At 31.2% G+C, this 13,552-nt stretch overlaps 1 protein-coding gene across 2 annotated transcripts; it reads left to right on the forward strand.

Annotated features, from left to right (window-relative positions):
• Positions 1-6,226: 6,226 nt before the first annotated feature.
• LOC114181942 lies at positions 6,227-10,943 on the forward strand. 2 transcript variants are annotated; one of them, XM_028068627.1, is made up of 3 exons: positions 6,227-6,576; positions 6,693-6,885; positions 9,132-10,943. In XM_028068627.1, exon 3 carries the CDS (start codon positions 9,306-9,308, stop codon positions 10,539-10,541), a length of 1,236 nt encoding a protein of 411 aa, XP_027924428.1. In that variant the 5' UTR covers positions 6,227-6,576; positions 6,693-6,885; positions 9,132-9,305; the 3' UTR covers positions 10,542-10,943. The 2 variants fall into 2 exon arrangements, with proteins under 2 accessions (XP_027924428.1, XP_027924427.1); XM_028068626.1 differs by lacking the exon at positions 6,693-6,885.
• Positions 10,944-13,552: the final 2,609 nt, after the last annotated feature.

Below are 13,552 nucleotides of genomic sequence, written 5' to 3' on the forward strand. Positions count from 1 at the left end.
ATCGCATATCTTCTTCTATCTTCCTAGTGGGATCACTAGAGTTGATCAAATCATTGTGTAGATAATATAAAGCAGTTTAAAACATCACACGAGAATGTATGCATACATTGTACATATATAATATTACTCCATATAAATAAATTTTTCAAAAAGACAAGAAAATTCAAATGTTCCATTAGTGGAGGATTTATATATATATATATAATAATCCAAAATACTAGTTTCATCTCTTCTCCTTAAAAACTCTACTATTGTGCATCACTGTCTTTTACACCCTGTTCCTATGACCTAAACGATCATCACAGGTGGATAAACAACAAACAAAATAAATGCAAGGGTAAACTAGTGATATTTAAAAAGTTAAAACTCAAACAACACACCTAATATCAACAAAACAATTCACTGCATAAGATATTCAAATCAATTGTTAAGACATTTATATGACCTAGACTCAATTTCCAAAATACTGATACACTAAGTTGAATACTCGTGCAAGTCATACACTTGTCATGTAATCTCAATGGATTATATAGAAAAACACGATCGTAGTTCCACTTAATTTAGTAAATTGCAGCAAAACACAACACAAACTCTACTTAAGCCTAACTTACCATGACTGGGTTAACTCCTATCAATCATCTAGGCGACAATACTATTTCATACCGGTCCCCAGACAAGGAACCTCCTTCAACTCTCACTCCTACATTCCATCCTTATATGAATTTGTGTGTTAAATAGAGTTAGGATAACTTTACTCTCTAGATTCAAACTCAATGCAAACATACCCTATTTAATATGTCATTCCTTCTTAGAAATGATCATATATAAGTTGTTCTACATCTTTATACCATTCAAAATTCATTACCATTTAATCATATTTATAATAATACTTGAGCAATGTAAGTAAATGAAATCAAAAACATATAAAGAAGGCAAACTTTACACGACGGTAGTCCGCACAATATTAGTAAGAGGAAGAGAGATGAAAATATATCAATTTAGAAATCTCTAACACAATTGATCATACTAACCAAACATAAACATGTATAAAGCAATTTTACTATTTTTTCTTACCTCAGAAATTATAGAAGATGTAATAAATGGATGATGGAGAGATGAATATGAAAACAAAAATTGGATCCTGTGATGAAGGGGTTTGGATATAAAAGATGGAGTAGTGAAAATTTGATGAAGGTGGTGGAGTTTAGAGGATAATAGAATGGTGAGTGTAAGGCAAAAGATGTGTGTATGTGTTGGAATACAATGATAATGCGTTGAAGAGAAAGATATGTGGATATTTATAGAATGATGGATAAAGAAGGTAGCTGGAAAAAAATAATAAAAAATAATGAGTGAAAAATGTGGATTGGAAAAAATAATTTAAAATGATGGATGGAGAAATTATATGAAGAAAGTGAGTGAAAAAAAATAATTAAAAATGATGGATGGAGAAATTAGATGGAGAAAATAATTAAAAATGATGAATAAAGAAATTAAAACATATGATGATATTAAATTTTTAGATGTTATGCATTTTAGACGGAGAAAGTGAGTGGAAATAATGATTAAAAATGATGGGTGGAGACATTAGATGGATGAAGTGGATGAAGAAAATTAATTAAAAATGATAATGAAAAAAGTGGGTAGAAAAAAATAAAAAATATTAGTGGGATAAGTAGAAGTGTTAATAGACATATAGAGAAGTGTGATTGTTAAAATAAACTTGGGTTGTTAATGCAATAGAAAAAAAAAAAAACAAGATGGCGTGGATAGAGAATGAGGTGTAAAAGGAAAAGTCATGGGTGAAGATATTAAAACATATGATGATATTAAATTTTTAGATGTTATGCATTTTAAATATTTAAATGTTACACAACTTACTAAACATTTCAAATTCAATATTTTAGCTATACGAACTTATCTCAAATAATATATATAGCTTCCCCATGAGCTCATGTTAGACATCAGTGTCACCATATATATATATATAAAGTAGAATTTTAAATTTTATTTTATTTTCTAATTTTATCTCTTTTCTGTTAGGAATAATCTAAGTGCGAGTCTAAGTCTCACATTAGATAAAAATGATAAAGTTAAACACCATAAGAAAAAAGATTCATAAATTCAATGCCTTGAGGTTTTTGGTTAAAAGTGATGTTAATTTTTTATGTGCGTTAGACTTGGGCTGCATTTATATAATCTCACTCGAAAAACTCATTAGTAATATCAGAGCCAATGATTTGTCTTGGTGACCGACTAAGACCGTTGTGACTACAACAACAACACCATAACCGCAACAAAAGAAGTATAAGTAAAGGTCATCGTACAATTGAGGATAAATATACCATATGAGAAAGGACTTGACCAAATTGAATGTCTTCAGGTTTTTATTTAAAAGCAATGCAAATTTCTTATGTGCTTTGGACTCATGTCACATTTATATAATTTCTCCCTAATGAACTACTTTCATTGAAAGATAAAGAAATAAAAACAAATAATTTTATGTTGCCTATTTTCTAATTTAGTTATAATTAATATATAGTAAATCATTATTTTTTACTTTTCTTAAATCCTAAATATAGGATGAAATTTTCTTTGTTGGCTTCCATTCTGATTTGTTTGTGATCTAAATTGTGATATTCGGTAAATATATATATATATATATATATATATATATATATATATATATTTATATTTGTAAGTGTGTTTGAATTTCTTTTATTTTATCAATAATAAAAATAATATACTAATGAAATGGTGAAGTTGTTCCAATCGAATGTTTGTGTATAAAAATAGTAAACATCGATAATACAAATTATACTCTTTTATTTATTAAAACTTAAATTAATTGTAAATTAAACTCTAAATGCTCTCTAAATTTCAAAAAATCGACCATATTTTTATTTTTTATTTTTCACGCATTTTTTCATACTTTACAGTTTTAATTGAGATAATAAGACTACTTAAAAAATTTTCGAAATTTTGTGAAATATTCTTGTATTGTATATTATATCTAATGATTTTAGTGAAAGTAAATTTTGACGAAAAAATTGAAAAACAAAAAACTACAAATTAACGTCTATTTTCTCTACAACATACATAAATTAACCCGTTATAAATGCTACTGATGTTAACTTACGTCTTACAGGCACAATAAACGTTAATTAACGTTTTCTGTTATAACGTTAGAGCCAAATTATATTTCACTTATAAATTATCTCACACATGCTAAATATTGAAAAAATAGAGTGCGTAAAGCCTCCATACCAACCTACAGTGTTAGAGCTTTTTAATTCTCTATATTTCAAACATTATTTTTTATTTGTAAGTCAAATATATATATATATATATATATATATATATATGTATATATATATATATATATATATATATAAAAGCATGAAGTAATATATATGTTTTTTTTTCCTTTTTTTATGGTTTGTTTTGAGGTTGACACAGCAAATAATTTACTTTTTTATTTTATTCTGGAAATCTTTATTTGTGTGCCTTTGTTTGTAAATTGTCACTTATTAGCAAGAAGACATAAATACCATGTCTTTTGTTGACAATGTTAAAATGTGTCTATTAATAAATAAGCTTACAAGTTCACATGACATAGTAGTAACATATAAGGTTATAGGTCAACAAATTTAGACAAATTAAAAGGACTTTGAATGTCTTGCATAAACAGTAATTTGGCAATTTTAAGTTAAACAAAAATATATTGTCATTTCACAAACATGAAACATGTAAGTGTTGGAAGGTTTTCTTTTCACAAACACTCAGACAAAGAAATCTTCTATAAATTCTAATATTAGATTGTTTCATTTGTCTTCAATAATAACAATATACACAGTGCCTATGGATAAAATAATAAAAAAAATTGAATAAGAGAGACATAGGAATGTAAACATTGATCTGTAATTATTAAACTAAACTTTTCGTAAATAGAACATTTTTGGGGTGATTGCATGTCAATTATTTTTAACTACTTATATGACAAGTATGATAAAGTTTTTACTATGATTAATCCTTACAGAAGAAATTGATTAATTATTTTTCATAATACCTTAAATAAACACGTTAATTTAAGGTTTAATTATAACAAAGTAAATAACATGAAACATGGGTAGGTTAAAAATCAGATGAGAAAACTATGCTTCGCAAAATGGCTGGATTTTGCAACGCTTTATCTCAACCTTGACAGTTATTTGATGACGAACGTGATGCAGTCAACCGCTAATCAGATCATGAAGTATTCAAAACGAACGTTGCTGATTGGCCCGATGAGAGAAGTTCAGGAGAAACACACGTGGTCCTGACAGCAGAGTAGCAGTCACAAGTGTCACGTGAATGCTCAGAAAAAAGCAACAGCAAAACAACAAGAACAACTGATGCAGTGAATCACGAGTATCTCACATCACCCTTAATATCACGCTTTTTTTCACCCAGTGAAAAAACAGTAATTTCAAGTCAAACACAAGGGCAATTTCGTAATTTCACACCCACATTGTGAGCTGTCATTATTACTATTTTATCCCTAACTCTGTACTACTAGATCTTAATTATTAAGAAATCTTAGTTGCATTGCATGAAACTAAACTATGTGATATAGTTAGTTGTCAATATTAATAATATTAATATTATTAATATATAGTACAACCTAGCTTTTTCTTAAACCTCTTTTCAACTTCCACTAGCAATTTAGACCAATCTTTTTTATTCCATGCTAACTAAGATCTAATTAGTATATTATTATAGCCACGTGAAGATGTACAACTACAAGTGTGGCTTCACCTTAAACAAAGTTTTTATTTTCTTTTCTTTTTGAAGTTTGAGTTATCAACCCATTCCAATTTACAGATATATAAATTGAAATATTTAAATATTCAAATTTATGATATGAGTTTTGATAATATTATTCATATTTTGTAATCTAATTTTTGAATAACGATGTCATTTTTGGTGTATTTGTTTTCTATTGAGACATAAATAATAGCCTCTATCTATATATGGTTATCTACCTTTATGTAATTGCTTTTAATTAATGCTATCTTTTCCAACATAGGACAAGATGATAACTAGTCATGCATACCAATGAACATCTTAACAATGCTATATTCATCCTATAGTTTAGTTTGTGCATGAAAATGATATCTAGCCATGTGTATTTTACATCCTTAGAAAAAAAAGCAGAAAAAAGTGAAAAATTGACTATTGATGCAACTATAAAAAGAGAAGAAAAATAATATTAATCATGTTTTCTAAAACCATCGATACTTCTATTCCAAGATCACTAAATTTAATGATAAAAGATGGTATATTTCACTCAATCTTTCAGAAGCTCCCTACAAAAAATAAAAAAAAACTTGAGTTTTATATATATATATATATATATATATATATATTACAGTTTTTTTTTACTTTAATAAATAAAAGTGATATTTGTCTCACGTGGAACTCTCGTTAGTAAAAAGTTTTCATGCATTATGTAAACCATGGAATAAAAGATATTGAAATTACTAAAACGACAAAAATATTTAAGAAAATAATATAGTAATAAAGACAATACTCATAAATAAGTTATGAGAAGTATTTAGTGAAATGGATTAATTATTAAATTATTATTTTTTTAAGGAAAAGAGTCATTATAAATTTTCACATTCAAACATTCAATTTTTCCAATATCTTTTCTATTATAGAAATTTATTTAATTGTTTTAATAATTATGAATTCATACCTTTTACAACTATAGTAACATTTGAAAGTATTACCTTACTTCTATAAAAATTAAAGAAATAAAAATATTAAATGCAACCAGAATAATCTCATAAAGTATTGATATATTTGGCTCCACATATTATTGAATATTTAATAAGTGTTGGAAAAATGTAATGTAAATAAAATTGATTTCACAAGTAAATAATATAGGAGGAAGGTAAAATTATTATTATTAATATAATAAATAGAGTGGGCCCAAATTGTTTTAGGTGACGTGGCAATAGTTTGGCGCAAAAATGGAGGTAACTGGAGGATATAGACTGCAGGGGAAGTGAACGAAGACACAAAGTTAGAGAGAGAATCAACGATAATAATGTTTCTATTCTTCTACATAACATAACTATCAACCATATAATATAATAATATAATATTACATAATAATATAATAATAATATAATGATAATAATTTAATAATTCTCTATTCATTGTCAATTCCATTTCCATCTTCACTTCACTTCTGTTCTCTGTTCCGTTGAGTGATCAATCATTCACGCACTTTCCATTCTCTCTCTCTCTCACACACACTTTCTATTTCATTATCTGAGTTTTTTTTTATTATTATTCTTTTTCTTTCGTTTTTTCAATTCTCCGTTTCCCAAATCCATGATTGCATCTGGCGTCGAACTGCTTGCGCCGCCGCCGACGACTCCCGATCTCCGGTGACCGGAAACCGATTCTATGTTCAGCTCGAGTCCCGCTATGGGAAGCCGCAACAACACCACCCTGGAGACGGTGAGCGCTGCGGCCACAGCCATCGTCACCGCCGAATCCAGAGTTCAACCGACCGCCGCGCCGGTGAGTTTCTCTCTCCTCACCTCTCTCTCTGTGAATGTTCGTTTTGCTTGTATATGTACGTGCGCCTGATTTTTCGCTTTTTTTTTTTTTTCTTTTTTCGATTTTCGAAATTGGAGGCCTTGTTGTGTACCGAGAAAACAACGTGCCAAGGACGGGGGAAAATGGGGATCTCGTGTTCTGTGTTTGCTGTTTCGAGTTTTGTGTCTAATGTTTCTCTGTTTTCTGTATTTTATTTTTTATTTTTTATTTTATTTTCATGGTGAAGGTCTGGTCTAGTCTTGTTTGACTGGATGGTGGTGGCGTCGAAAGGTTTGAAATATTGAATCACTTTTTCTTTTTCTCTTTTCGTTTCGTTTTCAACATCTGAAACTGTTTCGTTTGTGGCTTTAAAAGGTGTAAAAAGAAGAGAACTTTGGAGTGTGAATCCTGGGGTGTATCCCTCTTCTTTTTTTTTTTTTTTTAGTTTGTGAATTTTGTGTTGAATAGTTAATCTGAGACAGGGATTTGCAAGTGAAGAAACAGAGGCAACCTTGAATTTTCATTTTCGATTTTATAAATTGTCGTGTTTTCTGCCTTCCGTGTGTGCTTTGATTCATATACCTATCTTTCGGAGGTTTCTTTTTTATTGTTGGTTCATGGGATTTGTGTTAATGTAAACTCTTGAGCTTTTTTATTTGTGAATTTGTGTTGAATAATTAAGCAGAGACAGGGATTTGCAAGTAAAGAACCAGTACAGCCTTGAATTTCCATATTTATAAATTTTGTTGTCTTCTGTGTAGCTTTGATTGATATACCTATCTATCAGAGGTTTCATATTTATTGTTAGTTCAAAGTATTCGTGTTAGTTTGACTCTCGAGGTTTTTAATCTACTGCTTGACGTTATTCAATTCAAGTTATAATGTTCACTTTGTGCTCGGTTAATTGAGAAACAATCTTTCGGTGGAAAATTTGAGTCAACAACTTGACAAGATGATTCCATAAACTTTCTTTCCTCGTCAATTGTGAACATTTTGGATTAAATTGAGAGCACTGTTTTCTGAGTTGACTTGTTATATGGTTCTATTTCTTATGTGAATTAAAACTGGTGTTGTATAATCACGGGTAACTGACTTTAGTTACATGTGTCTGCTATCCGACAAATTACTAATTTTTCATGTTGTACACTTTTGGTAGTGCTTTTAATAAGCACTTCAAGTTTTATTATGGCTAGGTACTTTTGGCTGGTCTCTCAAACTTACGTTTTAAAACCATATCAATTCAAATGAATAGAACTTGGTTAAAAGTCTGAAATTGGCAGCGCCAGGAAACAAAGCTGTTCTTCTAAGCAGTGACAGTGAAATTTACTTATCACTGATCCCCATTGACAATAATTATTTTGTCAATGTGATTCTGATTTTGGTGGTTTGAAAGTGAGGACAGGGTGTTAGTAATGCATAGATTCATCAACCTATCCATTGTAAAGTAAAGAAGACAAACCTAAGTTTTCTAGGTCTGTCAAATGTTTGATATATTAGCTAACTACACCTAGTAATCAAATCAACATGCATTTAAATTCAAATGTGTGCATAGCTATTTTTTAGAACACGGAAGAATTACATGAACAGACATTGGTTGACATGTATTTATGGCCACCACTATCTATTTTCAAACTTATCCTATTCACAAATGGTGTTCAATAAGTAAATTCTGTTGTTGCTACTCTGCAAGACAAGTTTGTTTTTTAGTGCCGTCAGTTTCAGACTTTGACAAATACTTCCAGGCTTATGAATTTAATGTTTTTGAAACATTAAACCTGGAGGGCTTATGAAAAGCACAATCAAAGGTCTGCAACATAAAAAGTAGCAGTTTGTGGCATTGTTGTTTTCATGGTGAAATCATTGAAGTCAGTCTCTCATGACTATATAATCACCAGTTTTAATTCACATTTGAATTAGAACAACATATCAGAGCACAATGCTCTCAATTGAAAAAAATTTCATCATTGGCAAGGAAAGAAAGTTTATGGAATCATCACCATGTCAAGTTAACTCAATTTTCTCCCAAGAGATTATTTCTCGATTAACCATGCACCATAAAGAAGACATTATGACATGAATTGCAGCAAGCCACATTGCTGATTGATGAATCTATGTATTAGTTGCATCCAGTATCGTTATTCAAATCATATCTATGCATTAGAAGGCTGTGAATGAATTTTGAAGTAATTCAAATGTGTTTGTATATTGATTAGGTATCAGAAAATTAGAAGTGCTTACTATGGAAACTAAAATATTAATGGATAGTCCAAATCTGTGTAACATCAAAATTTTGGCCAAAGCTCTCTCTTGCAATATTGAACCATGTGTAACTTAAACTTGTGAATTGGATAATGTGTAACAAAATTGCAAAAATGATAATAGTTATAGATCATATTTGAATTTAGAAATCCAGTATTATTTCCGTATATCCTAAAATTTTTCTTTCTCTGCAAATGCTTTGATATTGTTGGTGAGTGTGAGTAATGTTTTAATTCTGTTCAACTTTGGATGTATAATTTTTTCTTCGCTAACTGCAGAAAAAACGTTGGGGAGGCTGCTGGAGCCAATATTGGTGCTTTGGATCTTGTAAAAGCAGTAAAAGCAGCAAACGAATTGGCCATGCTGTCCTTGTTCCTGAACCTGTTGCACCAACTGGTCCAGCTGCTGCTGCTGCTGCTACTGCACCACCAAATCCTTCAACTGCCATTGTAATGCCATTCATTGCCCCTCCATCTTCTCCTGCATCTTTAATCCAATCTGATCCACCATCTGCTATTCAATCACCGCCTGGATTACTTTCACTCTCTTCTCTTGCGGCCAATGCTTACTCTTCTGGTGGTCCAGCATCCATGTTCACCATTGGTCCATATGCCTATGAGACTCAACTAGTTTCTCCGCCCGTATTTTCCAACTTCACAACTGAACCATCCACTGCTCCTTTTACTCCCCCACCCGAATCTGTGCATCAAACAACGCCTTCATCCCCTGACGTTCCATTTGCTCAATTGTTGGCATCTTCACTGGACAGGGCTCGGAAAAGTAATGGGAATCAAAAGTTTGCATTATACAATTATGATTTTCAGCCTTACCAACAATATCCTGGAAGCCCAGGTGGCCAACTGATATCACCTGGATCAGCATTTTCAACTTCTGGCACTTCTACCCCGTTTCCTGATAGACCCCCTACTCTCGAATTCCGCAAAGGGGAAACACCAAAGATCTTGGGTGTTGAACACTTCTCCACCCAAAGATGGAGTTCAAGACTAGGATCTGGATCATTGACACCAGATGGTGCTGGGCAAGGTTCAAGACTTGGCTCAGGATCCGTGACTCCTGACGGTGTTGGGCTTGCTTCGCGGATAGGTTCTGGGTGTGTGACACCTGATGGTCTGGGGCAGGAATCCAGAATAGGTTCTGGCTGCTTGACACCTGATGGTGCTGGGCCCACCAATCAAAACATCTCTGTGGAAAACCAGATTTCTAGGGAAGCAACTCTTGCTAACTCGGACAGTGGACATCCAAGTAATGCAACATTGGTTGATCACAGAGTTTCATTTGAATTAACTGGGGAAGATGTTGCTCGGTGTCTTGCAAATAAAACTGGGGTATTGCTTAGAAATATGTCAGGGTCCTCACAAGGTATACTGGCCAAAGACCCTGTTGACAGAGAAAGGGTGCAAAGAGACACCGATACTAGCTGTAATGTGTGTACAGAGAAAACAGATGACAAGCCATACAATCGTACAGGAGAAGGAGAGCAATGCTTCCATAAGCAGAATTCTGTAAATTCTTCTAAAGAATTCAATTTTGACAGCAGTAAAGGAGTGGTTTCTGGTACTGGTGGCAGTGGCTCTGAATGGTGGACTAACAGGAGGGTTGCCGGGAGGGAAGGTAGATCAGCCAACAGCTGGGCTTTCTTCCCAATGTTACAGTCAGAAATGAACTGAGGTTTAGTTTACTACAAAATGACTTAACCTGTATGGTATAAAGCAAAAAGGATTTTCCATTTCTCTGCAGAACCTCTAGTATACTGAATGTATATTTGAAGAAATTGTCTTGAATTCTGTTCATCATATGCCTTTAGAAGAATTTGCAGTAAAAGAATGATTGAGCAAGAGTCAGTTGAAACAACAGTTGTTATATTCCTTTAGGACCCAAGGTAGAATGCAAGGGAAGCATAGTGGTAGTAGGTAGGGTACCGATAGTGGGTTATATTTATATAATTATGTGAAACATTGCTTCTTGCATTTCATCGTTTCAAATATACAGAAATAGCCAAGTATATGTATTCCGTGTTGTGGATTATTGTATTATTTCCTATCCAATAATAAAAAAAAAATATTATATTATCCTTTTCATAATTATCACTATTCTTTTTTAACAAAAAGGGGGGAGCAATTGGATTCATAGAAAACCTGCATATTTTGATGGGGTCATACGTTTACATGCCTCTGCAATTGTTTCAAAGGTGGGGTAGTTTTCCAATACATGTGGTGCTCATAGGTGGGTTCCCTATACAGCTCTCTGTTTCTACATGTTTACCTGTATTTGTGCCTTTTAATTAATGCAGTGCAGCAATGGGGGAGCTACACACACCTAGCAAAAACACAACTTGGTACCCATCTGCCACAAACTGAGGCATGGTCCCCTTCCATGAATGTGCAGTTCAAAGGCTGCAATCAAGTCCTTCTGGCTCATCATTTGCTGGTTGGTTCACTTTGATTCGTCATTTCAACTTTTCAATCCAAAGAAAAAAAAATTATAAAAATGGAAAATTTTTAGAAAGTGATTTTAATATCAGATGGCAGGGGTGTATGTTTGTCATCCGGGGACCCTTATAGGGTGCATTGCACTGTGTTGTGTTGTTTGTCTTAGTTGTTTCTTCTTGTCTTGCCAAGTCCACAAATGTTTCGCTTTCGGGTCCAACCCTTCAATCATAGGTAGGGATCAAACTTTTCTCTTGACCTTGTCTGAAAAGGGAAAAGCTTGCAATTCACAACCATTGGTTAACCTCCACTGCTAGTTAAAAACTTGCACGATCAAATGCACTATGCTCAACTGAAAAACTGTGTTGCCTTCCTATTTTTAACCTTACCTAGGTTATAGTACCATTTGATATCTTGCAAAGTCTGTACCTTTCTGAATCACTGTCTATATAAAATAATCTTATATTCACTTCTATCTACAACTAAGTTTTTCTGAATTTGTAATGCATTTTATCACTTATATTACTTTTTGTTTGAGTTAAGGAATTTCTGAAACAATTTTACATTATTTTTTAAGTAATGGATTTTTGCACTGTAATTCACTCTTAACAATCTCACATATTATGTGTTACAACTGACAATTATAATTGTGATTTGACTTGTTCTTCGATGGGGTATAACACGATTATTGATCATGAATCTGGAATTACAATTATTAATTGACTTGTCATTATTTTATCTCATTCTTCTATACTTTCCTTCTCTATTTGTTGTTACGTTAAAATTTTCAATCCTTCACATCACAATTCTTTTGAAGGGAACTTTTTAGCTCATACTTTTCTTCTGCAGCCTCCATAAGTATTAAAATCTTCATTTTTACCTTTCGGTTTAAAGCTTTTTTTTTTTTCTTGAAATGTGAATTTGAAAATTTCTGATATTGCACAATCTAAACCTAAAACATATAATAGATTACGTAATCCAGAACAATAATTTAAAAGTTAATTTTAATTTTTAAGTTGTATAATTCGAAATTCAATTTTAACTTTTAGACTGTGTAATTTAAGAATCTTTTGGATTATACAATCTGAAAATTATCTTTTTAGATATATAAAAAAAAGATTTCTAAATAGTATGATCCTATTTTTTTTATGGAAAAATGACTGTACATATTAGTTTCTGATTTCATATTCTTACCTTTTTTTGTAAGATTTCGTAGATTTCACAAGTTAGAAACTTTTTTATGATGTAGAATCCTGGGACATTCTTTCATGAGTGCACAACACAACACATCAACAGAGTGGCGGTGAGTAAGGGGTGACAGTAGGGGTACTTTTGTCTTTCACATACCCTATGGGGTGCAGAAGAAGACCATGGGAGTGCAAAACGAAGATAGGATTGTGAATTGGGCCAGTCCATTTAGAACAGGTAAAATAACAGGTCAGGGTATATGAAATTAGTAAAATAATTATAATTCTATACCATTTTTTCACACTCTGCTGTTTTTTAACATTCTAACAACTAGTTTTTGAAATATATAATAATAATTTAATGAGATTTAGGAACTATAAGCATCAAAAGTTTGAGAAAATGAAATTCACGTAAGAAAAATTGTAATGAAACATTACCAACAATTACTCATTAAGAATATAACTTTGTTCTTCTACCAAAGTATAGCACTCATGTAGCACAATAGCCAACCCTAATGGGGATGAATGATATTTTATAATTCCTACTTATTGTCTTTTCTTGAGAAATTTACGTAAAGAGGACATTTTAAAAAAATATTACGAAATTGATAGATTTTAAAATATAGAATGAATAAATAAGTCGTTTATATAAAACACGTAATTGAAAAAGAAAGACAAGTTTCCAAACACAATATTAAATTCAATAATTAAGTATATTTTTAGTTTATGTAAATTAACTAGTTTTAATTTTTTAATTCTCATTAATTTTCATCTTTATAAAATTTGAAATCATTGTTATTTATTTGCGTTAATTTTGATTTTAGTCTGAATGTTCTTTTATAAATTTTATCCCTCCAAAATTTCGAATCACTACTTTTATTCTCTAATATTTATTTTAAGATACATAACTAACATTTATTTTAAAAGTTTTAATAACTTTTTTAAGTGTAACTACAATGCAAAAATAGAATCAAATCGTTAGGTTAGGAGGACAAAATTTTCGTTATAATTTTATATGCACAAAATTTTATATAAACTTTTAAAATGATTTAAATTTCATTAATA

Source organism: Vigna unguiculata, chromosome 4 (genome assembly GCF_004118075.2).
Source record: "Vigna unguiculata cultivar IT97K-499-35 chromosome 4, ASM411807v1, whole genome shotgun sequence".
NCBI classification, from domain to species: Eukaryota; Viridiplantae; Streptophyta; class Magnoliopsida; order Fabales; family Fabaceae; genus Vigna; species Vigna unguiculata.

Bases quoted from the DNA above. Each gene is read 5' to 3' on its own strand.
- LOC114181942 (XM_028068626.1), top strand. From the start codon at position 6,460: ATGTTCAGCTCGAGTCCCGCTATGGGAAGCCGCAACAACACCACCCTG. The intron at 6,577-9,131 runs GTGAGTTTCTCT...CGCTAACTGCAG, and splicing joins TTCAACCGACCGCCGCGCCG to AAAAAACGTTGGGGAGGCTG.